This window comes from Colobus angolensis, unplaced genomic scaffold (genome assembly GCF_000951035.1).
Source record: "Colobus angolensis palliatus isolate OR3802 unplaced genomic scaffold, Cang.pa_1.0 Scaffold43, whole genome shotgun sequence".
In the NCBI taxonomy this organism is placed as follows: Eukaryota; Metazoa; Chordata; class Mammalia; order Primates; family Cercopithecidae; genus Colobus; species Colobus angolensis.
In genome coordinates this window covers 1,025,897-1,052,441 of record NW_012117710.1, presented here as the reverse complement: position 1 = coordinate 1,052,441, position 26,545 = coordinate 1,025,897, and the positions used below count along the sequence as shown (strand labels likewise).

Here is a 26,545-nt window from a genome sequence, read left to right as displayed (position 1 = left end):
CCTTAATGATATCTGCCTTTCTTATCTCACAGGTTGGTTTGAAAAGTAAGAACATAAAGGCACTTTTGTAAAACATACAAACACTACGTGAACATCAGCTAAATCCTTATAAAATAACAGATCAAATGAGAGCCTGCGAATGGTACAAAATTGGTTCTTTAAAGCACCAAGCTGACATGACATCCATTTCCTTACCTGGTAAGAAGAAACACATTCAGCCAAGAAATCAAAGTAACAAACTGGTACCATCCAATCCCCAGCCACCAGAACACTCCGGAGGCTGCCTTCCCTGCAAGAGAGAACACCAAACGTTCTAAGGAAACGTTCTCAGGAAAACCAAGCTCCTAAATGGACTGTTTCTGTGAAGGCCAAGCAAGAAGCACATGAAGATGAAGCTGGAGGTGAAGAAGTTCCACGATGCTAGTTGCCACGCGAGGCAGTAATGTGTCACGCTGATGAATACACAGGACAGGATGCAAGAGAGGCGAGGCGGTAACATGTCACACTAATGAACACACAGGACAGGATGCAGGAGAGGCGAGGCGGTAACGTATCACACTAATGAACACACAGGACAGGATGCGGGAGAGGAAGCCCCAGATCCATGCATTCTGTACCCTGCACAGGGCACTCGAGCAGCCGGACACACCCCAGACCCAACCCCAGAGAAACCAAGGGCGCTCATGCAGCAAGTAGAGTCAGTTAACACTGCTACACCATGAGGAACGAGACACGTGACGCCAAGGGTCAAAGCATGAGAGCCTACACGAGATTTTTACTTGGTTAGGTAAATCATCGAGTGCAGGTGCTTAGCTGCCAGAAGCTCTGGAGAGAACGCAACACAGAAACCCAAAATAGCCACCTGGAGCAACCACGGCCAGCCAAAGGGCCGAACACGCCGTCCTAGACACAGCCCGGCCCGCAGCTCCGATCCTGCGCAGAGTCTGCAGCAAGAAGTAACCTGTGCAGAGAAGACGTGTGAGGCCGCAGACAGATGCCAGAGGCCGCAGACAGATGCCAGAGACCAGCCTCCGCACTGACAGCACGGCGGGGACGCCCACACCACACACTTCACCAAAGCCCACGTCGGTGGGTCGAGTCGCCTCAAAAAATACGAAAACCAAATAACTCTTGTACGTGTTGGCAATACCACACTGACATTCCCATAGGAGAAGCTCAGTTCTATATTTAATAGTTTTCACTCACTTCTGCCTGCAGATACTTCAGATGTAAAATGCAGATATCCCCTACGAAACCCCAGGGGCGGCGGTTGGAGCCACCCACCCTATAAATACTGGCCATCAGTGCCAGCACAGTTTATATTGGAAAGATAGTACCATATTTTAAAGCAGATTGAAATTCCATAGACACCTGCAGTTCATATGCTCTAGGTGAGAAAATAATTACTCAAAGACCAAAATTCACATTATTCTAAAGGCTAACATTTTCTAGTGAGAAAGTGTTTCAGAAGGGTAACACGGCACTGCCGGATGATGGAATGCACCACAATCAACTTACTAGCAAACCTCACATTCCAAAAAGCAGGAAACTGCTCATGAAATCCGTTTTGTTCCAGTTTTTTTTTTTAAGAGACAGGGTTTTGCTATGTTGGCCAGGCTGGTCTTGAACTCCCAGCCTCAAGTGATCCACCCGCCTCGGCCTCCCAAAGTAAGCTTTGTTCCAGCTCTCATGGTGGGTGCTTCTCTCCTCACACTGACTTAACATCTGCATGTTAATTCCTGCAACTATGTAATTACAACATGGTTGGCATGCAAAGAAGTACGGCTTATGAGAATTTAACAGAAAAATCAATTGCTTTATGTTGATTAATTAGCAGGTGAGACAATTATTTTTGAAACTTTTTTTTAAGATGCCAAAAAAGGCAGAAAGTTTTGAGTGTAGACTGGAAACAAGTAATGTGCTCATGTAAGCTTCGGGGCACGGACAGCAACCACTAAAGCGGCACAGGGCAGAGGTGCAGCCGCAGCGAGCCCCAGTTCCAGTTCCCGCACAGCGAGGTGAGCAGGCACTCACCTTTTCTCGACTTTCAATCTCACCTCAAATAAATTCCTTTTCAAATGTTTAACTCATACTAAATAAATTTACAAGGAGGCCAGGTGTGGTGGTTCACACCTGTAATCCCAGAACTTTGGGAGGCTGAGGCAGGTGGATCACCTGAGGTCAGGAGTACAAGACCAGACTGACCAACATAACGAAATCCTGTCTCTACTAAAAATACAAAAAGAATCCTTTACTCAGGAGGCTGTGGCAGAATTGTTTGAACTCAGGAGGTGAAGGCTGCAGTGAGCCAAGATTGCACCACTGCACTCCAGCCTGGGCATCAGAGTGAGACTCCATCTCCAAAAAATCAATTTACAAGGAATCTTTTCGAGAGAGATTCACCCTGTTTTAAACCAAAGTTAATACTATTCCTGTCAGTTTTTACAGCAAGACTTTAAAGCACTTGAATTCCAAGCACAAACCACACAAGGCACAAATAGCGTAGTGATGGGGTGGGATGAGACGGAGACGGGGCGAGAGACAACCTGCACACGCCCAGATGTGCCGGAGGGTCCCTGCCCGCCTGGGCGGCCGTGGCGACTGCAAGCGGACGGCTGTGTACGCGTCGAGGTGCCTCTTGCCCTTACAGTTGTCGCCTGTGGGTGACAAGCAGTGAATGTGGCGGATTCACAAGCAAACTCTGTCCATCTCAGCTGTGCACAGCAACGGCAGTCTGAAAAACTAGGAAACTCAATTACACACAAGACAGTTAACAATCAAAGCAAATGCAATCTGGTGGCTATGAGCTTCTGTGATGGGGGCTTAAGCAGCAGCTCCACCAGCCCGTCGTCATCAGTGAGGACCACCATGTCACACGGGCTGCTCATTCTCTGCTAGTGCCCAACATGACGGCGTGTGGGACCAACTCCACAACTGACGCCCACAGGAAAACGAAGCCATACTTACACAGCACTTCCCCATTTACACTGAGGTGGCCATCCTCTCTGAGAACCTCTCTCACATTCATTCTCCCACAGTAACTGGCATGAGCTGCAACACACGCAAAAGAGGCTTAGAGAACTCACGACGCCAAGCTCGAGCGCTCCTCACACCCTGAAGTCGCCATGATCAGATAATGTGCTAGGCTAGCCACTTCCACAGAGCTCACGTAGCTGATGGCTCCTACCACGCAGGTGACAGGGCCCGGGCCACGAGAAGAGACGGGAAAGACCCCCCACCCGCTGGCTGAATCCTGTGCGCAGCCCAAACATACAAACATCAGCTTAAAATTGCTCTGGGCCGGGCGCAGTAGCTCACGCCTGTAATCCCAGCAGGTGGGAGGCTGAGGCGGGTGGATCACGAGGTCAGGAGTTCAAGACCATCTTGGTTAATACAGTGAAACCCACCTCTACTAAAAATACAAAAAATTAGCCAGGCGTGGTGGCGGGCGCCTGTAGTCCCAGCTACTCGGGAGACTGAGGCAGGAGAATCGCTTGAACCCAGGAGGCGAAGGTTGCAGTGAGCTGAGATCGTGCCATTGCATTCCAGCCTGGGCAACAAGAGTGAAACTCTGTCTCAAAGAAAAAAAAAATTCTCAAAAAATAGGTTCTAAATACCACTCAGGTAAAGTTTTTGCTTTAAAAAGGTAATAAAAATCAAAAGTTGAGCACATTAACTTTTCATTTAAGAAACAACTTTAAAGATGTTTCAACACTGATCAGCTCAGAGAGAACCGAACTACACACAGAACAAAGGAAAAGTTCCACAAGCTCCCAGAGATACGAGATCCAGAGGGGAAGCCAGGAGAGAGCCAGCACCAAGACTGCAGGAGGAGGCAGTGAGGGAGGCACCTGGCGAGGAAAAGCACAGTGCCTTCTCCACCGCGAAAGCGATTGGTGGAAGAAGGAGGGAAAAAATATTTAAATACCTTTTGATTCATGGCTTTTTGACTTAAAGCTTTCGGATTCATAATCTTTTGATTCATAAGTTTTCAATTTGTAATTTTCTGATTCATAATTGAGCTTCATTAAAACCACTCGAAAAAGTTGAACTAAAAATGATGAGAAAGATGACGCAGTGTATCTGGCCAGCCACAAAATCCTATTCACGTAGAAAGACGCACCGCCTATTAAAAAACCATGAACACGCGTTATTTCTTCCCATAAAGCCAACATCTACTTCCTGATAAATCAAGTAGCCAAATTACTCATGTCAGGCACTTTTAGAATGGACACCAAAGATAATCACTCGGGGAAGAGCCCAACTGGTGGTGGACAGGGGACTCTGGAGAGGGGGCTGCAGAGTAACCCCCAGGGGACCCTGGAGAGGGGGCTGCGGAGTAACCCCCAGGGGACCCCGGAGAGGGGGCTGCGGGGTAACCCCCGGGGAAGGCCGCCAGCTCCGCTGACGCACTAGCAATCATCTACAGAGTACCTGAGCCGCGGCCACTTCACTCCAATGCTGTTTACACATATACTACCACATTCAGATACTGCCAAAGAGCCATTTGCTTCATGGCCTCTGACCCGCCAGCTTAAGAATGGGACACCGGAGCACCAGAATCACCTCCAGAATCACCTCCTTTGCTATTTATTATTTTTATTCTTAATTTTTTTTCAAAGACTGGGCCTTTCTCTGTCGCCTAGCAGTGGGATGATCACAGCTCATTGCAGCCTTGAACTCCAGGCCTAAGTGATCCTCTTGCCTCAGCCTCCTGAGTAGCTGGGAGTACAGGCACATGCCATCATGCCCAGCTAATTTGTTTCTGCTTTTTTAGAGATGGGGTCTTGCTATGTTACAGCCCAGGCTAGTCCCAAACTCCAGGCCTCATGTGATCCTCCCACCTTTGCCTCCCAAAGATCTGGGATTACAGGCATGAGCCACAGTACCCAGCCTATTTTTTAATTTATTGATTTGAGACAGGTCTCACTCTTGCCCAGGCTGAAGTGCTGGGGTACGATCTCAGCTCACTGTAGCCTCGACCTCCTGGGCTCAAGCAATCCTCCTGCCTCAGCCTCCCAAGTAGCTGGGACTACAGGCATGTGCCACCTCTCACTTCAGAAGATACAATGTGTGTTGGGCAGGGCATGGTGGCTCACGCCTGTAATCCCAGCACTTTGGGAGGCCAAGGCAGGTGAATCACAAGGCCAGGAGTTCAAGACCAGCCTGGCCAACATGGTGAAATCCCAACTCTACTAAAAATACAAAAATTGGCCGGGTGCGGTGGCTCAAGCCTGTAATCCCAGCACTTTGGGAGGCCGAGACAGGCAGATCGAGACCATCCTGGCCGACACGGTGAAACCCCGTCTCTACTAAAAATAATACAAAAAACTAGCCGGGCAAGGTGGCGGGCGCCTGTAGGCCTGTAGTCCCAGCTACATGGGAGGCTGAGGCAGGAGAATGGCGTAAACCCGGGAGGCGGAGCTTGCAGTGAGCTGAGATGCGGCCACTGCACTCCAGCCTGGGTGACAGAGCGAGACTCCGTCTTAAAAAAAAAAAAAAAAAAATTAGCCGGGCGTGGTGGAATGCGCCCATAGTCCCAGCTACTCGGGGGGCTGAGGCAGGGGAACTGATTGAAACCAGGAGGTGGAGGTTGCAGTGAGCTGAGATCACACCACTGTACTCTAACCTGGGCAACAGGGCAAGACTCTGTCTAAAAAAAAAAAAAAAAAAAACCTGTACAGGCATCAAAAAGAATAAAGTTAATCTCAATTAACATATAAAATGAAAAGAAAGGCTAAACTGTGCATACACTGTGATGGCATTTAAGGAAAAACAAAGCTAAAACTGCACAGTTCTGCAGGTGCATAAGAGAATCCCAGGACAGTCACACAACACTGGGGAGGCTGACTACTCCTAACCTGTACATTTCAATGGTGAATTTCATGTTATCTGAATTTCACCTCATTTTAAAAAGCGTAAGAATTCCCATTCAGCTATTATCATTAGCAGTGGTTTCCCCAGGAGGAGATGGATTGATTGGGTGGGGGGAAAGGACTCACTTTATCTGTACTACTGAAAGACTTTACAGAGAGAATTACAATGAGTACATACACGAAAACAAAAATAAAGAAAATGTGGAGAGAAAATTTATACTTGAGGAAAGCCGTATTTATTTTAAATAAATATGATTATGCAACCAATTCATGCAATCTGACTGCAAGTACGTAGAAAGGAAATTTCTGGAAGTGTGGTTCTTTTCTGGTGTGGCAGCTTGTAGGTGATTTTTATTTTCTTCTTTGTGCCTGATTTTCCAATGTTCTTTGATAAACATATTTTACTCTAATACAGGGTGAACACTAACGTGGGCCACACAAGTCCTGGCCTTCATCTGAGAAGGGCAGGCAGGTGCGAAGCCCAGAAGCCCTGTGGGAAGGATGGGGCTTGTTTTCTCCCCCAAAACACCCAAGACCGACATCTGTGGGGAGGTGCCACGAGACCGACGTCTGCGGGCAGGGACCGTGAGTCTCGGGAGCTACAGTCCACAGCACACCAGCGCCGCTTCCATCTACACACACACTCAACTGCACGGCTAAGCGTGGGCCCTGATCCCCAAAATTCTGTCAGTTATACAGAAACACACATTTACCACAACACGCCTAGGGAGGCCTTCGGAAGACAGCACGGTTTGGTAGCTTCTCTCAGTTATCTGTGAACATCCTTATTCTGCCACAGTAGAGTGTATGGAATGTGCTTTTTTATTCTAAGAAAAATGTTATGTTCAGCCTATCAATGGCATACTTCAAAACACAGCCTCAATAAACCCTGAATACAGGGAATCCTTGTGCATGTCGCGTAAGCTATGCGAGGGCTCACGTGCAGCACCGCACGGGGCCGTGGGGTGCCAAGTGCTCATAGAGGTAGGCAGCGAAGGGGGAACACCTGGGTCAGACACCTGGGCTCAGCTCCAGGCTCCCCCACCTGCCTGCGAGCCTCCTGAGCTGGCTGAGCCCCAGTTTGCTTGTCGGTAAAAAGCGGGCTGCCGTGACCACCACGAACAGTGCCTGGCGCAGAGTGGGCACTCAGTGGTGCTGGTCCACGTGGAGGAACCCAAGCGGGCACCGTGCACACTGCCGTGAGGGAAACCCACGTGCCACCCTGCTCCCGCCACCTTTCCAGGCCCCTTTCACACTTTCTTACTGTGGGGCATTAACACTAGCAGTGTCCACAACACCACAGCAGACACAACCACAAGTGAGGGCCACGAAGACAAGCTGGTAAAAACAAGATGCTAGAAATCTTAGGGCAGAAGCCTTCATCCTGTTGCCATCCTTCATTATGTCCGGTCATTTGAATAATACTGGACGAACGTCCCACGTCCCGGGCATAGCTAGGCTTGGAGTGGGTAAGACAGACCCGGCCCTGCACTCCTGAGGCTTCCAGCACCTGCAAGCACAGCAGAACGAGGGCTTCAAAGGACAAAGTGCCGAGGGCTTCAAAGGACAAAGTGCCAAGGGCTCGAGAACGAGGCAGCACCCGGCCCGGCCGAGGGTCCCAGCCTCTTCCTGCCGCAGGTCAGAGAGATCCCGGGCCAGGCAATAACGAAGGGCACAGACTCCCAGCCCCTCAGGGCGTCGCAGTCCTGCGTGGAAGCCGGAGAGGGGTCTGTGGCTCTGTCTCTCCTGCAGACCTGGGAGGGGGCCCGCAGGGATGCCCACACTCTTTCCCAGTCGCCGCTGAGGAAAGCCCAAGGACAGAGGTTGTCCACGTCAGGGGGTTCCCTGCAATGACTGCTGCTGTCCCAGAACAAACCAGAGCCAGGTGTCCTTCCCAGACCCAGATGTTCTCCAAAGGCCCCTCCATCACCATAAGCAGGGGGCACCAACCATGGGCAATGGTTTCCTGACAGGAACACTGGCGTAGACACTTCACAGGACCGCCCAGAGCAACGTCCCAAAGCCATTCCTTCAGCACGCGGGAACATCCACGCTGCCTTATCAAAATCAGGGTGTGCATCTGAAACTGACTGTAGGTTTAACAGTTTCGTTTACATAGAAACTTTCTTCTGCTCAAGTCCAAATTTATAGAATTTCAAATACTTTTAGGTACAAAATTACTAACCACAAAAAACGTAAGCTGAAAGAGGACAGGCAGGATGACGCTGATTTGGGGTGTACTTCTTACACTTTTTTTTTTTTTTTTTTGAGGCGGAGTCTCGCTCTGTCGCCCGGACTGGAGTGCAGTGGCCGGATCTCAGCTCACTGCAAGCTCCGCCTCCCGGGTTTACGCCATTCTCCTGCCTCAGCCTCCCGAGTAGCTGGGACTACAGGCGCCCACCACCTCGCCCGGCTAGTTTTTGTATTTTTAGTAGAGACGGGGTTTCACCGTGTTAGCCAGGATGGTCTCGATCTCCTTACCTTGTGATCCGCCCGTCTCGGCCTCCCAAAGTGCTGGGATTACAGGCTTGAGCCACCGCGCCCGGCCTCTTATACTTTCAAGGGATAATTTTGAGTTTAAGTCTCCAAGACAAATACTGCAGACACGGAGGATTATAGAAAGGAAATATTAAATGTGGACAACACATCTTTTTTTGAGTTTTAAAGGACTGAGACTTACGTTTTTGATTCCTGTCCCTAGAATACATTCTCGACACAGGCCCGGGGGCCGCGGGGCGTGCCGTGAGCACGTCCTTGCGCTCGGAGAGCATGCTGCAGTTGCTGCAGGAGAAGCCGTTGTGCGCGGTGGCAGCGGCTCCCAAGTCCCCGTTTCCCTGAAGGGCAGCTTTATTTCCACCTAAAGTTTTTAAACAGTAGATGGTAGATGGAACCTGTTTATCACAGTCTGCAGATACTTAACTAAAACTTCTATTTTGAAAAGTGTATGAAAGTAAAAGGACGAAAATAATTACCTTTAAGATCACCATCATCGTCAAGACCTTAAAAAAAAAAAACAAAAAACACACATTTTTGCTTTTGAGCTCAACTTATCAAATAAGAACAAAACCCATTTAAAAAATGTAAAGGTTACAATGGTTAATAAATCAGCATTATGGCACTGGCCACGGTTCATTTCCTAAAATGCCTCCAGATATATGCAGATACCATCTTCCGACTGAAGGTGAAAACTTGTCTTTGGAGAAAATACAGAGAGACGGCAGCACACACAGCACCTGGCCTAAGGAGGGAAGCAGAACATGAGGGAAGGAGGGGAATGCCCGTCTTCTCACAGCCCGCTCAGTGAGGCACAAGCCTCAGCAGCAGATGCCTCTCTCTTGTCTGGTAACCACTCTCACTAGTTGAGCAAAACAGAACAAACACGAATATCAAGTCTTCTCAAAATTAGCACACATGATCTCTGGAACTAATCTGGATCTTCTAATTGTCTCAAACAGGACAACCAGAACATAAACTGAACAAAGATGAGCAGCTGGGCATCCCTTACCACGCCTCCCTCTCCTTGCACAGCCTTGGGACCCCACGCTCTCCCCAGCCAGGCTGTGGCTCCCACTGCCCAGACCCCACGTCAGCCAAGTCTGAGTGCCAATGCCTCACCCTGCAGCATTCTCTAACAACTCTCTAACCCTGGCTGCTTCATTGCTTAGAGCTTTCTTGGAAACACACTGGTACGTTTTTGGACTGTCTTTGTTCAAACATTCTACAAAAGTAATGCATTTATAAGAAACAGAGTTATAAGATTACTACCTGCTGCTTAATCTCCCCATTACAACTAGTCCCTATACGTTAGCATAACCCAATGACAACCTGACAAGGCGCACATGGAAGCAGCTTCCAAGGAGTGTCCTGATCAAATCTGAGGACAAGCCTGAAACCTAACTGATGCTCCTCCCAACCAGTCATGCAGCAAACCCACAACCTGGCCACGGCCTCCTCCCAACCAGTCATGCAGCAAACCCACAACCTGGCCGCAACCTCCCTCTCCCCAGCATAATCCGTGCAAACTGACAATGTGGCCACAGCCGCCCTCTCCCCAGCATAATCCCTGCAAACCGACACCTGGCCATAGCCTCCCTCTCCCCAGCATAATCTGAGAGACACCCCAACCGTAGGTGGGGCGATTTGCATCTCCCAAGGACTCACCCCAGAAGTGGTCCACTGTGGTCTGTTCACGAATCCAAGACTCATCCAGTACAGGAGGCCGTCGAGTCACAGCATCCTGCAGGCTGTCAGTGCCGCTGTGGCTGACGCCAGAGGACGTGACCTGCCTTGACACGTGGTTGATACTAAAAGCTGATTTGTTTGTGCTTCTGCGCTGTTTCGCTGTTCTAAGAAGAAAAAAGACAGCAAGTTCATAGATTTTTTCTAGAAAATACAAAATGATTACATTTGACCAACACAAACTCTTCATCTGGGAATAAACAGAGCATTTTAAGGCAAGCCCTTTTCTTATGCCTTTTCCGCTGTAATGAATCAATTGTTAATATAAAAAAGGGAATTTTTAAGCTGGGATCCAAGAACTCCCTCTAAATTTGTAAACACAAAATAGTTTCCAGGTTATTTTGGGCACCATGACCCCAAAGTGGTTAAAAGCTAAAATAAACTAAAAATAAAAAAGGCCTGAAAATAAAAAACTGTGATTTATGAATGTAATCCTCCCCTTTTCTAAAAGCGATTTCTAAGTTGCTGGTAAAGATGGAATTGTGTTAAGTACAGCAAGAATAGGTGGTCGTAGGCCAGGTGCGGTGGCTCACGCCTGTCATCCCAGTACTCGGTGGCTCACACCTGTCATCCCAGTACTTTGGGAGGCCGGGGCAGGCGGATCACCTGAGGTTGGGAGTTTAAGACCAGCCTGACCAACATGGAGAAACCCTGTCTCTACTAAAAATACAAAATTAGCTGGGTGTGGTGCCGGATGCCTGTAATCCTAGCTACTCGGGAGGCTGAGGCGGGAGAATCACTTGAACCCGGGAGGCGGAGGTTGCAGTGAGCCGAGATCGCGCCACTGCACTCTAGCCTGGGCAACAAGAGCGAAACTCCGTCTCAAAAAAAAAAAAAGGGCAGGGCGCCGTGGCTCATGCCTGTAATCCCAGCACTTTGGGAGGCCGAGACGGGCGGATCACGAGGTCAGGAGATCGAGACCATCCTGGCTAACACGGTGAAACCCCGTCTCTACTAAAAATACAAAAAAAAAAAATCGGCCGGGCGCGGTGGCTCAAGCCTGTAATCCCAGCACTTTGGGAGGCCGAGACGGGCGGATCACGAGGTCAGGAGATCGAGACCATCCTGGCTAACACGGTGAAACCCCGTCTCTACTAAAAATACAAAAACTAGCCGGGCGAGGTGGCGGGCGCCTGTAGTCCCAGCTACTCGGGAGGCTGAGGCAGGAGAATGGCGTAAACCCAGGAGGCGGAGCTTGCAGTGAGCTGAGATCTGGCCACTGCACTCCAGTCCGGGCGACAGAGCGAGACTCCGCCTCAAAAAAAAAAAAAAATTAGCCGGGCATGGTGGTGGGTGCCTGTAGTCCCAGCTACTCAGCAGGAGAATGGCATGAACCTGGGAGGCGGAGCTTGCAGCAAGCCAAGAGTGCGCCACTGCACTCTAGCCTGGGCGACAGAGACTCCATCTCAAAAAAAGAAAAAAGAAACTGGACATGGAGATCGTCCACAACACCATGTGTAATCTGCAAGATTCCTTCCTCCTTAAACATGTGGTAGGACAGCTGTGGCTCAACTCCCACCACAGGACCACGAGCTTCCAGACCTGAGGGCTGGCACTGCACGTGGAGTGCACCAGCGAAGAGAACTTGAAACATGAATGGCAGAACATCAATACTAAACAACCCACGTAGATTCCAGAGTTCCTTTCAGTCTTTATTTACAGCAACACTGCCACTTTATATGGCGGGTTTGTGTGTCTGTACACGCGCACGCACACATATCCTTAAGCTCAAGAGACAGGATGTGGCTTTACAGACCAAAAAGTATGGAAGCTCAGTTTTAACTGGTATTAGAGATCAGACAGAGAGCAAGAGGGCGATGCTCACCTGGCCGCTCGGTTCTTGAGGGAGACAGCACTGCTGGCACCACCGTCGGCACCCACAGCCTCACCATCCCCGAGGGTACATGCTGTTGTGGCCAGGCGCAAACCACGGCGGGACATCCGTGGAGAATCAAATACAGGGTCCAATTTGTGCTCGGTCTCAAAATCCAGAGCATCTGAAGAATAACTGGAACTAGAAGGAAAAAAACTAATCAGAGATAAAGCAGTGCTTATAGCCCCCATTCTGAAACAAAATGAACAAATCAAAACTGAGAGTGCAATGCATTGTGGATTTTCAAGAGCAACTATTATTGGGTGACAACCTCACTCTAAAGCAAACGTATGGTGGCAGAGGTCAGCCAGTATCGGCTCCTGACACCTGCCCCAGCCACTCTCCCTTCACATCAGATGCAGGATAGGACTGTATGGTGGCAGAGGTCAGCCAGCATCGGCTCCTGACATCTGCCCCAGTCACTTTCCCTTCACATCAGACGTAGGACAGCACATTCCCAGATGCTGGAATCTAGCGTCTACAACTCACCCTAAGAACTGCTTGAGGGCCTATGCTAGAGCCCTGAGTCCCCACCTACGTCCTCGCTATAAACACATCAGAGTGTGTTTCCTAGTCAACACTACGCGGACGTGAGGTTTAATCCAATACACCAGTGCATATAAAATGAATCCACGCAGGAGACGAGGCCAAGTGACCGAGCCGTCAATGCTCCCCTTCTAAATTTAGAATTTATCTAAAGGCTTGAGACAAATTCAAAACTGCTTGGAGCCTGTGACCAAAAGAAAGGCATTCCAATACCTTCCATATAATTATTCAATTAATGTAATTAAATAAAAAGATGAGCCAGGCACGGGGTTCACGCCGGCAATCCCAGCACTTTGGGAGGCCTAGGCAGGGGGACTGCGTGAGCCTGGGAGTTTGAGGCTGCAGTGAGCTATGATTGTACCACTGCACTCCAGCCTGGGTAGCAGAGCAAAACCCTGTCATATGTTCATGACAAACAGTAAGTTAATATAAACTGCTTCGGATTGCCATACACAATTTAAAAAGAGGTTCTTCTTTAATTCAGAGGCTGAGGTGGGGACGAGAGAGAGACTGCAGTAAGCTATGCTGAACGTTGACGATGGGTATGAAGCTAGACAGAATTTCAGTATCATCTAAAGCAGGGTTTGTTTCTAGCAGAATATTTTTCACAATTGTGATGCTAGTTTAAGAAAACAATCTGATTTCAAATCAGAACTTGTTATGTAGGTATGGACCAACACAATCACGACTTTCAATTCATCTGTTAACCTCTTTGACTTCTACCCTCCCACCACCACTCAGCCTCTTGATCTAACTACTGGGTTTGAAGTTGAGATGAGATCCCTGCTTTCCAACACAAACTGGGAACCCTTGCTGGTTTGGGTAGAAAGGGCGCTGGTGAGGAAGCTGTGTGGAAGGACCCTCACGGCAGTGCTGTCACAGCAAGACACGGGGATACCACCCACAGGGGAATGGGCACGGGGACGCCGCCCGCAGGGGAACAGGCATGGGGATGCCACCCACAGGGGAATGGGCAGGTGAACCAGGGCACATTCCAACTACACAACGCTGCAGGGCCATGAGAACACAGGGAGACCTGCACATGGTCACAGAAAGACTTCCAGGTACACTGGTCGACAAAAAAACCCTAGCACCATCCTATGTTAGAATAAACGACAAAATACCACCACGTACCCATCCACACACAGACATGTAAAAGCATGAGAGGATCTTCACGCTGGCTACCACAGCCAGAGCATCTTCACCCTGAGCTGCACGGCACCAGACTCCTCATCAAGGTGGGCAGCCATGCTTAAAAGTCAGGGAGGGAAGAGACTAGGGGAAAGGAAGAAGAGCGGGAGGGACTGGGAATTTCACCGCTTTGAGTTCAAAGACTAAAATTTCAAGTCCCAACAGAAAGCAGGCACCCAAGTGAGGAAAGCTCCTGAGTCTCAGCCACTCAACCACAGCATCAGGTGAGCTCAGGGTCCCTTCCAGTCCCCCTCATCCACGGCATCAGATGAGCTCAGGGTCCCTTCCAGCCCCAGCACCCACGATTCCATCAGCATCACAGCTCAGGTGCAGTTCAGGAATGTCACAAGCTACCTCTGCTCGCCAGCCTAGGCTGTCCACCCAGCCACCATCCGTATCACGGTTCCTACAGACAGGTGTGCCCAGGGCCCTGCAGGAGAACACCAGTGTCCAGTGGAGACAGGAGGACACAGATGCCGGCCCAGCACCATCCCAGGACACAACGCAGCCCAGTAGGTTACAGTATTACAGCACTTTATTACCTTTTCTACAATGTTTGGGGGAACACAAAATTTCAAATGGAGAATTAAGTGACAGAACAAGGAGACAAGACTGATGAAAACCCCGAAGATAACCTGGAGATCTCACCCGTAAGAACATCAGGTTTTAATGTCTTTCTCTCATTAGTTATACACTGTTCTTTCAAAAATGTGTTATTTAGATGTACTTTGTATCAAGAGACTGAAAAAAAATGGACTCCAATTGAAAACCAGAGACAGATACCAAACATCCCTGGACCCACAGCACCTGCCCAACAAAGGCACACAAGGTTAAGTCAGCTCAGGTGTGCCAGACCGAAAGGTGCACAGTCCACGTGTCTGGGACTTCTGTGCCTCAGACCGCTGCTCGCGGAGTGTGACGGCTGTGCCCTGACACCAACTCCAATCGCAGACCCCTGCCCGCCCCCGCTCTTCCGGCCGTGGACCCCTGGCCGGTCCAGCTCTTCCAGCCGCGGACCCCTGCCCGCCCCAGCACTTCTGGCCGCGGACCCCTGCCGGCCCCCGCTCTTCTGGCCGCAGACCCCTGCCTGCCCCAGTACTTCCGGCCACGGACCCCTGCCTGCCCCAGTACTTCCGGCCACGGACCCCTGCCTGCCCCGGCACTTCAGAGCCTCTGTGACCCGGGCCTCAGCTCACAAGAGTTCCCCAGTCTGCTGTCCTGCTGCCCCAGTGGCCTGGCACTCTCCCTGCCGGGACAGAGTGGGCCCGAATTTCTTTCTCTCATGTTGCAGGTGCGAGTGCGTCATGATCCGCGGTCCCCAGGTCCTCAGGCCCTCCATGTGTTGGGGGCCATGTGTGCCCAGCCCTCTGTGGCCTTCTCAGACCCCCTCCATACGCCCCATGTCTGACGTCACCATCTCTTCCCTCCACCTCTCGGTCTCTGTCGGGAAGGCCCTGCATTTTTCTTCCCAGAGAAGCCAGATGCCATCAGAAAACTGCCTCCTCATCGACCCTGCCCATCCTTTCCCTCTGCAGGGGTTAGCGGTATGTGTCAACTTGACTGGGCCGTGGGCGCTCAGATATTTGCTCCAGCATTATTCTGAGTGTATCTGTGAAGGTGTTTCTGGAGGACAGTAACATTCGAATCAAAATCAAAACACTGGGAAAGCAGACTGCCCTCCAAGCAGCTGAAGGCCTGGACAGAACAGGAAGGCTTTAGTAAGAAGGAGCTCCTCCTGCCGGACAGCCTGGAGCTGGAACGCCAGCTGCTTCCTGCCTTCAGACTCAAAACGGAACATCAGCTCTTCCAGGGTCTTGAGCCTGCCCACCTTCAAACTGGAACTATACCATGGTTCTCTTGGGTCTCGGGCCTCTGGACTTGGCCTGGAACTTACACCATCGGCTGCTCTGAGTCTCCACTTGCCAACTCAACCTGAAGATCTTGGGCCTTGCCAGCCTCCATGAGCCAATTCCACATACTCAATCTCTTCCTATGCATGTACTCATACGTTCACTCATGTTCTACCCTGACGCACCCTTCCTGCCTGCTGCGATGGAAGAGGAATCCCGAGCCAAGCCTGCATGCTCTGGATGGAGTTTCTCCTGCCCTCCTCTCTCTGTAGAAGACCCTTCCTCGTTCTCCTTCATCTTCAGCTTCTCTCTACTGGCTCCTGACCACCAGCATCTAGACACACGCTTGGCTCACCCCATGGTAAAAAACAAAACAACTTCCACTCAGAGCCACACCTCTCCACCTCCCCCAGCAGCCAACTGGTTGTAGCGCTGGCCAGTCTCCGCTCGCTCCTTGCCTGGTGGAGGCTCTGAAGCAACTTCCACCAGGCCCCCCAACCTCCATGGATGAGTCACCCCATCTTCCTGACCGTACAGCAGCATCTGCCCCTGCTGGCAAGTCCCCCCTTCTGGAAACTCTCTTCTTCTGGCTTCCACAACCAATACCCCCATGAGCGGCTGGATGGTGTGACCCTCATGTCTCTAGCGCCCCTGGATCTGAGCGTGGGCAGCAGCACGTCGGGTCCAAGGGCTCCGGGAAGCATCCTCCTCTGACCCGGAAGCTCAAGGCCACCATCGCCAATGGCTGGATTTTACTGCGGCTGGGTTCAGCTGACAACATCAATCAGCCTCAGTGCTATCAGAGGAGACACGCCAGACAGCACAGACTCAAGATGGTGACAGGCAGCTACATCCCGTAACACCATCTGTCACAGAGTCACGCCAATAAAGAAATAAACCAAAAAATGACCGCACTTCCAGACTTAACTACCAGTTGACAAGAATTACAGATTGAGACTTAAGAGGGAAATCACCCAATGTAACATGACGATCCTGTTTAGGCTAATTTTAAAAAAATTAATTGTGAAAGAAAAAATTCAAGGATCTGGGATATTGGAACACTGACTTTTAAATACATTAAGAACCCCTTTAAATGACTGGGATGATAGTGATATTTGGGTTATTTTAAATATATCTTTTTTTTTTTTTTTTGAGATGGAGTCTCGCTCTGTTGACCAGGCTGGAGTGCAGTAGCACGATCTTGGCTCACTGCAAGCTCCATCTCCCAGGTTCACACCATTCTCCTGCCTCAGCCTTACTAGCAGCTGGGACTAAAGGTGCCTGCCACCACGCCCGGCTAATTTTTTGTATTTTTAGTAGAGACGAGGTTTAACCGTGTTAGCCAGGATGGTCTCATCTCCTGACCTCATGATCTGCCCGCCTCAGCCTCCCAAAGTGCTGGGATTACAGGCGTGAGCCACCATGCCCGGCCAAATATACCACTATCTTTCAGAGACTGGCTTTAAATAATCCAGTGAAGTTCCAGGGGGACGTAGGAGGAAGTGTTCGGGCCCACCCTGTCCCAGCAGGGAGAGTGCCAGGCCACTGGTGCAGCAGGACAGCGGGCTGGAAACCCGTGGGCTGAAGCACTGGTCGCAGAGGTTCCGAAGTGCTGGGTGGGGGCGGAAAACCCGCATGCATCACTGTCGAAGCCAGTCACCGGCAAATAGGCTTGTCACCACTATTCTCTCAACGTGCATACTTTCATTTTCCAAAACAGAAAAAAAAATTATTTTATTTATTTTTTTGAGACGGAGTCCCACACCATCTCCCGGGCTGAAGTGCAGTGGTGCAGTCTCGGCTCACTGCAACCCCCACCTCCCAGGTTCAAGCGATTCTCCTGCCTCAGCCTCCCAAGTAGCTGGGATTATAGGCACGTGCCACCATACCCAGCTAATTTTTGTATTTTTAGTAGACACGGGGTTTCACCACGTTGGTCAGGCTGGTCTCAAACTCTTGACCTCAAGTGATCCACCCACTTCGACCTCCCAAAGTGCTGGGATTACAGGCGTGAGCCACTCTGCCTGGCCCCCAAAAAGAGAAAAAAATTTTAATTAAAGAAAGTGAGTAGCCAGGATGCTGGAAGATCTTTTCAGTGTTTACTGAAATTGCTAAGAATCAAGATGAGGGTAGTGACGGAGACAGAAAGCCATCAGGAACAGTCGCTCCACCTTCCGACTATGCAGGGAGGGCTGAAAGACAAGGAGAACTTTCAGAAAAGAGGCCAGGGCTACCAGGAGCCTAAGGAAAGGAAAAAGAGAAGAGCGTAAGGACCCAGTGTAAGGCTGGTTGGCTGGGGCGGCAAGAGTTGCGGGAGACCAGCCCAGGACCAGGTGGACCCAGGCACTGATGTTCAGACCAGCCCTGAGGCCCCTGCCTCCAGTCTCCGGCTGTGCGCCACAGGCCTCGACTCACGCGAGGCGGCTGGTCCTTCCCTCTGGTCGGATCCAGAGCTGGGCCTCCCCAAAGCACTCCGGCCATCTCCTGGACAGCCCCCAACCTCTATCCTGCAGCAACCTCAGAGAGCATCCCCCCTTTAAAACCTTTCAGGGGTTCCCAGTGCCCAAGAGTCCAAATTCCCAGCCCAGCCTACACCACTCCGGCCAGCCCCTGCCCACCAAGAGTCCAAATTCCCAGCCCAGCCCACACCATCCGGCCAGCCCCTGTCCACCAAGAATCTAAATTCCCAGCCCAGCCTACACCACTCCTGCCAGCCCCTGCCCACCTTCCCCCTGTATTTCCCACTCCAGCTGCCACAGAGGTCTGCCCACAGGTCTCACTAAAGGAAGGCTGTGAATTTCAATGAAGTTAAGTGTTGCTCTCCCAAGGTAGGGAAACACACACAGGCATTTTTAAAATTCTATTTAAAATAGGTCAGAAAAGCAACAATGAATGACCATAAATCACTGTTTCATGCTGCACGGTCTGAAGGAAGGAGCAGTCTCCCTGAGCTGGCCTACCTGTTCTGTTCTAACCACTACAGGACTTTTACAAAACAGAGTGTTGCTATGGAAGTGTGATGTGACCTAGAATTGTGAATTAAAAACTCAATCATCAAATGTGAGATCTGACTAATGCTGGTAGGAAGTATTTTTCTTAAAATATTTTCTAATTTTCTTACAGTTTCAATTACATTTTCATTCTTTAGAAGATAAGCCACTGAGACCGGGCGTGGTGGTTCATGCCTGTAATCCCAGCACTTCGGGAGGCTGAGGCGGGCAGATCACCTGAGGTCAGGAGTTTGAGATCAGCCTGGCCAACATGGTGAAACCCCATTTCTACTAAAAACAGAAAAATTAGCTGGGCATGGTGGCCGCATGTCTGTAATCCCAGCTACTTCAGAAGCTGAGGCAGGAGAACTGCTTGAATCCAGGAGGTGGATGTTGTAGTGAGCCGAGATTGCACCACTGCACTCCAGCCTGGGTGACAGGGTGAGACTCTGTCTCCAAAAAAAAGATAAGCCTCTGAAAAAAATTACACAAGCATTTTCCTGGTGCCTTAAACATCTGCTTGGGTACACAAGTTTTTCGACCTGCTGATCAAATCCTGGCCTGTCTCATTGTATATTTTCCTTTGGCGCTGAAACATCTGCTTGGTACACACACAGGTTTTCCAACCTGCTGATCAGATCCTGACCTGTCTCGCTGTATATTTTCCCTGGGCGCTAACCTGTAATTTCATCAAACGCAAGCTTCGTTTCAGTCACCCTTTCTACCTGGTAAACTGAAAACACAAGGGGCAGGGCCAGCACCTCTTCAGACTCAAACGCCTCTCGGTTTGAGTGGATCAGAATATGAGTAAAAGCAGAAAACTCAGCCTCAGACAAAAGTTGTGTTCTTTTTTTTTTTTTGAGACAGAGTCTCGCTCTGTCGCCCAGGCTGGAGTGCAGTGGCCGGATCTCAGCTCACTGCAAGCTCTGTCTCCTGGGTTTATGCCATTCTCCTGCCTCAGCCTCCCGAGTAGCTGAGACTACAGGCGCCCGCCACCTCGCCTGGCTAGTTTTTTGTATTTTTTAGTAGAGACGGGGTTTCACCGTGTTAGCCAGGATGGTCTCGATCTCCTGACCTCGTGATCCACCCGTCTCGGCCTCCCAAAGTGCTGGGATTACAGGCTTGAGCCACCGCGCCCAGCCAAAAGTTGTGTTCTTGAAACCTTGAGCTTCAACACTATTCTATGATGCTTCCTTTCAAACGGGAAATAATTTTCCAGGTTACTTCTGTTAACTCAAAAATACCAAGCCACTGATACACATCACAAACCCCAGCCATCACCACAGAGACTTCTCCAGATCACCACCGCCTGGGTGGGGTTGAAGCCAGCACGCCATGTGTGATGACTAACCACCCAGTCACCAGGATAAACAGATTCGGAAACGCAGCTTTCAAAACCACCCTAAAGCCGTAAGACACAGTTTACCATTTTTTTTCACCTTCAAAATACAGCATGCAGTCAGCAGTACTATCGAGTTCCTGCTAAGGTCCACGCCACCGCGGCAGCAAGTGGGCATCGCAAGGCCAGGCCCCCACGTGCAGGTGCACACTCACCTGAGCGCATACGTGTAGCCCGTGTTCTCCGGCACACACTGGGGAGGACTGTACATGTGAAGCCGAGAAAAATCCATGTTCACCACTTCAAACCATACTGCAGAGGGCGGGAAAGAAATGCAGAGTGTTTAACGAGCAGGAAATCCAGGGCAGTCCTGTCTTAGTCAACCTGAGCTGCCTACATGCAACTCAACTCAGGTCACCATCAAAACTCCCAGGCGTCTTTTTTAAAAAAAAAAAAAAAAAAACTCCCAGGCAACACAGCCAGCAGCAGTGTTTTCTAAACAGAGGAGACAAGTGTTTCCATAGTCACAAGCCCAGGAACACTTCTGTAGTATCTAGTCCCCTAATACAGCCTGAGAAAAAGACCTGGGGAGCCCTAAAGTGACTGACTCATGAAACCGGAGGCACCTTCCAAGAAACACTGAGAGAAACTCAGAGCGCTCTTCAAGATGTTTTTAAATCCTCTGTGTCAAAATGTTCTCAGTCTTTTGAAATCAGCTTTTATTTTATTAACTAAAATAGAACTACCTGCTACTCCGTAGTCAAGCAGCAGCGTACACGTTCCTAGATGGCTGAAGCTCTCACAAGCATCTCGGAATCAGAAAAGAAACTGCAGGGTGAGTAATAAAAAAGTTTAAGGCACTATTTACACTTTTTTCCTCACCAAAAAACAGGTTATTTTTTAGGTTAGAAAGTGGTGAGTGTATTGTTTCTCAGGCTGTCATCTAGATTTCTTTGGAATGACTCACACCTTCCTCTGGCTAAAAATATTCACATGCACACGCCCTGCCTTTTTAAGAAGTCCTCATAGTAGCAACGTGAGTCGTAGTCAGCTATTGAAATATCTGAGGAAGATATAACTAAAAGAACATCCTGGACAAAACATACTTTTGTACAAATGACTGAGCTCCATAAACCAAGCCAAAAGTACTTTAATTCATACTACTTTCTTTGAAATAAAGTACCACAGAAATAAAGACCACTGTTTACATGTAAAAATTGTACTACACCTATAAGTATCGACAAGCATGACGAAACTTCTGCATTTCAAAACACGTTTCAAAATTCTTCAGTTCTTTCCAGGGACATCCAGCCCAGTACCCAACCCAGAACACAGGCTGGGCAAGTATAATTCACACTTGTTTGGCATTCTATGAACTTACGCTTCAACAGCTTTTTGCAAATACAACTAACTGTGATCACTTAATCCACATAATAATTAATATCTGTTTAACTCTCTCTCTCCCACTTGTCTACCTACTTTAACCAACACCTAAATCTACATCCAATCCATGTGCAGAGGAGCCCGGCACAGAAGCAGGGCCTTGGTCTGGATCCAGTGCAGGCTACCCTCGCCCTACACACCATGCCTGGGCTCCTGAGGCGCACAGGTCTGGTCCGGCAGCCTCTGCAGAACCCAGCCCCACCCAGCAGCAATGCAACAATGGGCTCTACCTGCACTGCCAAGCAACAGCCCAAGGCTGGGCTCAGCGAATGTCCACTCCCGCTCACGCTCCCGCCATGGGGGGACACTGGGCTAACACAGTGTTTCTACGGACGCCCACTCCTGTTCCTGCCCCGGGTGGGGGGACACTCCTGCCCCGGGTGGGGGGACACGGGGCTAACTGAGTAATGCTCTGGATGCCCACTCCTGCTCCTGCCCTGGGTGGGGGGACACGGGGCTAACTGAGTAATGCTCTGGATGCCCACTCCTGCTCCTGCCCTGGGTGGGGGGACACGGGGCTAACTGAGTAATGCTCTGGATGCCCACTCCTGCTCCTGCCCTGGGTGGGGGGACACGGGGCTAACTGAGTAATGCTCTGGATGCCCACTCCTGCCCAGATGTTGCGCTAATTTAGCAGTAAGTCCATTAGGCCAGCCAGGCCAGAGAAAAGGAAAGCAAGGAAGACAGGGATGGTAGGGAAGAGGTCACACTCCAGGTTCAGCAGGTGCTGAGGGAAGTGCGGACGTGGAGAGTCTGTGATTACAGACCCTTAATCTATCTTCATCACTCTGATTTCATTTTTATAATCACGTGAATTTTAAGTTTACGTTCCCCGGTGAAATGCATCTATGTATAAAACGCGGAATCTATCATTTTCTCTATTTCCTACACTTTGAAATGAGGAAACAGGGCACCTTACCCACCCTGATGCAGTCCTGGCCTAATGACACCTGTCCAGGATCAAGGGAAATGTCCTGGCCGTTATCTCTCAGCTGAGAAAATAACCCCACCCTGACAAGCGCCAAAGGCCAGACTCCTGCCAAGCAGAACCTTGCAAGGCAGCGGCAGCAGAGGCTGTGACAATGTGCCCCGGTGTCCCCAAGGCAGGTGCTCCACGCGCTCCCACATGCGCCACAGGCCTGCTGCCAGGTGAGAGGCTCCCAGAATTCTCCAACTCCCCTGCCCACCCTGCAGTCTCATTCACTCCCTCCTTCCCCCTCAACAGACCACAACATGGATCAGGAAGATTTTAAACTTCATCCTTAGTCCTTTACAAAACCAAGTATTAAATTATAGGATAAAATAAAATGAAGTCAAAAAAGGATTAAATGAAACTGCGCACCTCAGGCAATGCCTGACAGGTGACAAGCACTCAGTCATCAGCTGCGGTTATTTTGAGGAGTAAAGCGATGGGGCCGATGTTTTAAACTTTAAAAAAGAACAGTTATTTTTCTACTGGGTAATCAATTCCTGAAACGAAAGATTTGTTCACCCTGCCCTAAATGAAAGGCAAAGGTTCACCGAAGGGCCCCACAGCTGGGACTTAGCCAGCAGGCGGGAGCCCCCAGCCCTCGCAGAGCTCGCCGGCACACCTGCAGGCCAAAGCATGGTTCCGAGACCAGCTCTACTGGCCGCCAAAGAGTATTCAGCATTTTCACAACACTGTTCCCAGTCTCCATTACATCACTGCTAATTAAAACCGAAATGTAACATTAGAGCCTTCCTATGTGAAGAGGAGGCTGCCTTGGTCGCCTGTCTGAGAGACTCAAGGAAGATGTGTTTTGCATTTATAATCTGATCTGCAACCACACTGTAAGTGAAAAATGGACCCAGGATGTTTTCAATGGCATCAGAAGAACCTGGAAAGAATCTGAAGTTGACATTCTGCATAGATGTGCTGTCTTCAGGCGTAACACTCCTGCCAGCATCCGTGTCTCCCTGGCTGCCCTGCCCTGAGTGTCACGCCTGGCATGGCCTTGTGAGAGTGGTGTTCTGCACAAGTGTGTGTCCCCTGGCCTGGTGGAAAGAGACAGACTAACTGGTATCCAGCTTTGTGCAGGACGCTGAGATAGGAGCTGGGTGTCAGAAAGCCCTGGGGGTGGGTTCTCAGGCTGGCCGGCTCAGCACAGTGTGCACAGAGGGACTGTGGGAAGATCCCTGCTGGTGCTCCTACGAGATGGCTTCTGCAGGATGGATGGGTGGAGAGCCATCGACACTAGAAAGGCACACACCTTAGGAGATGGCGGCCAGGAGTGCCTGTCACCCAGACAAAGTCTCTCCCTTTTATCTTGTGTTTGCTGGTGGCCAAGAGAGCTTACAAGTTCACAGAGGAAAAGTAGAGAGAATCTGTTTAGATTGCAAACTTTGGTTTCAAACCTATGGTTTTGGTTTCTTTACAAATATATACATTCAGCCAGGCACGGTGGCTCACGCCTGTAATCCCAGCACTTTGGGAGGCAGAGGCGGGCAGATCACCTGAAGTCAGAAGTTCGAGGCCAGCGGGGCCAACATGGTGAAACCCCTCCTCTACTAAAAATGCAAAAATCAGCCAGGTGTGGTGGTGCGTGCTTGTAATCCCAGCTACTCGGGAGGCTGAGGCATGAGAATCACTTGAACCCAGGAGGCGCAGGTTGCAGTGAGCCAAGATTTCAGTGCACTCCAGCCTGGGCGACAAAGTGAGACTCCAACTCAAAAAAAAAACAAAAAAAAAAAACTAGGTGAGATTCTTAAGTTATACTAGGTTTCTCTTTTAATACCATTTACCTTTTACGGTATATAATTTATATTATATGGCAGACATGAAAATATACAGCTCAGTTTTTTTTTCTTGAATGCTTCAGTAAAAAATGGATTTTAGATTTTAGTCTTACTCTCCATGTCATTTGAGTCTACCTTTCAGAAAGTCTGCACTAATCTAGTAATAATTCAGAGAACATGGTTGAAAAATCTTCATGTAAAGCTGAAAACGGAACAAAACTAAATGGGTCTGGCCAGGCATAGTGGCTCACGCCTATCATCCCAGCACTCTGGGAGGCCAAGGCGGGCAGGCCGATCACTTGAGGTTAGGAATTGGAGACCAGCCTGACCAATATGGCCCGTCTCTAGCAAAACTACAAAAATTAGCCAGGCGTGGTGGCACGTATCCGTAGTCCCAGCTACTTGGGAGGCTGAGGCATGAGAATCGCTTGAACCTGGGAGGCGGAAGTTGCTTGTGAGAGTTGCCACACGAGTGTGTGTCCCCTGGCCTGGTGGAAGGAGACAGACTAACTGGTACCTAGCTTTGTGCAGGACGCTGAGATAGGAGCTGGGCATCAGAAAGCCCTGGGGGTGGGTTCTCAGGCTGGCCGGCTCAGCACAGGTGTGTACAGAGGGGACTGTGCTGAGATCCGCCACTGCACTCAAGCCTGGGTGACAGAGTAAGACTCCATCTCAAAAACAAAAACGAAAAACAAACCCTGAGAGTTCTGAAATAAAATCAACAAACCATCTTTTCTTAAGACATACTATGGGCCGGGCGCGGTGGCTCACGCTTGTAATCCCAGCACTTTGGGAGGCCGAGGCGGGCGGATCACAAGGTCAGGAGGTCGAGACCATCCTGGCTAACACGGTGAAACCCCGTCTCTACTAAAAACACAAAAAATTAGCCGGGCGAGGTGGCGGGCGCCTGTAGTCCCAGCTACTCGGGAGGCTGAAGCAGGAAAATGGCGTGAACCCGGGAGGAGGACTTGCAGTGAGCCGAGATCGCGCCACTGCGTTCCAGCCTGGGCGACAGAGCGAGACTCCGTCTAAAAAAAAAAAAAAAAAAAAAGACATACTATCAGCTCTAAAGAAAACTGGGAAGGGCAAACTTGAATGCCTGCCGGCAGCACTTCCCTTCAGCCTAGGAACAGCAACTGTCAACACTGAGTTGATAGTCTCTAGGAGACATAAACAACAGGATCTGCTGCAGAGACACCGTTTACAGACATTAGCACAATGCTGTAAGCTGCATTTCCTGTGCCCCAGCGTTGTTCACTGATGACATGGACTGACACTGACAGGGAGCCCAGTGAGATGCAGCGTTCCCATCAGAAACACTGCAGGTGGGGAACCTGCCCACACGGATCCTGCAAGCCCCGGTTTAAAACGGCAGCCTACCTCCTGAAACAAGTCACACCTACGACTCAAACCTGCAAAACTCTGTCAGTCTGTCACTGATCCTCGGGGGGGACACACAGGCCCCTCCTCCCAGAGTGCCATTTGCCACAAGCCCCACGTCCACAGGGACACCCGGAGCTGCAGCCCCCATCCTCAGCGGGGCCTGCTAGCCGTGGACGCCTGCTCCACCCGGCTGGGCGGCGATGTTTCTTTCACCAGATCCTTCCCTCAGGAACCTTCCCGAGAGACACTGAGGGGGGCATGATGAGCACACAGGCACACACACTCGCTCAATCCTCGCCCTCGCTAATCCTTAAGCACCCCAGGCCAGGGGTGTCAAACGGCAGCTAGCCTGACATCAGGCAGTTCGTTTCTTTGTTCTTTCTTTCTTACATATGTATTTTAAGACACAGGGTCTCATTCTGTCACCCAGGCTAGAGTGCCAGGGGCAAGATCACAGCTCATTGCAGCCTCCCATCTCCTGGGCTCAAGTGGTCCTCTTGCCTCAGCTTCCCACAGTGCTGGGACCACAGGGGCGCGCCATGGCACCCGGTTAATCTTTTTATTTTTTTAGAGAGTTGTCCAGGCTGGTCTTGAACTCCTGGCCTCAAGCAATTTTCCTCAGCCTCCCAAAGTGCTGGGATTACAGGTGTGAGCTACCATGCCCGGCCCGGTTTGTTTCTTAAGTCCATTGTAAATAATTACTTAAAACTGGTGGATCATGAGGTCAGATCGAGACCATCCTAGCTAACACAGTGAATAACCCCATCTCTACTAAAAACACAAAAAATTAGCCGGGCGAGGTGGCGGGCGCCTGTTGTCCCAGCTACTGGGGAGGCTGAGGCAGGAGAATAGCGTAAACCCAGGAGGCGGAGCTTGCAGTGAGGCGAGATCGCACCACTGTACTCCAGCCTGGGCAACAGAGCGAGACTCCGTCTCAAAAAATAAAAATAATAATTACCGTAATAAATATTACTTTCGGCCGGGCACGGTGGCTCAAGCCTGTAATCCCAGCACTTTGGGAGGCCGAGACAGGCGGATCACGAGGTCAGGAGATCGAG

General features: G+C 50.1%; 1 protein-coding gene across 1 annotated transcript in view; it reads right to left on the bottom strand.

Annotated features, from left to right (window-relative positions):
- Nucleotides 1–20,830, bottom strand: part of SUN1 (Sad1 and UNC84 domain containing 1) — a 43,062-nt gene extending 22,232 nt beyond the window's left edge. Inside the window, exons 1-10 of the mRNA XM_011956931.1 lie at nt 20,651–20,830; nt 20,120–20,216; nt 11,941–12,129; nt 10,038–10,222; nt 8,849–8,875; nt 8,557–8,733; nt 2,968–3,051; nt 2,547–2,657; nt 863–961; nt 196–289 (exon numbers count right to left, since the gene is read on the bottom strand). Coding sequence (XP_011812321.1) covers nt 196–289; nt 863–961; nt 2,547–2,657; nt 2,968–3,051; nt 8,557–8,733; nt 8,849–8,875; nt 10,038–10,222; nt 11,941–12,129; nt 20,120–20,196 — 1,043 coding nt within the window. The 5' untranslated portion in view covers nt 20,197–20,216; nt 20,651–20,830. The remainder of the gene's footprint in view (nt 1–195; nt 290–862; nt 962–2,546; nt 2,658–2,967; nt 3,052–8,556; nt 8,734–8,848; nt 8,876–10,037; nt 10,223–11,940; nt 12,130–20,119; nt 20,217–20,650) is intronic.
- Between the last annotated feature and the right edge of the window lie 5,715 nt (nt 20,831–26,545).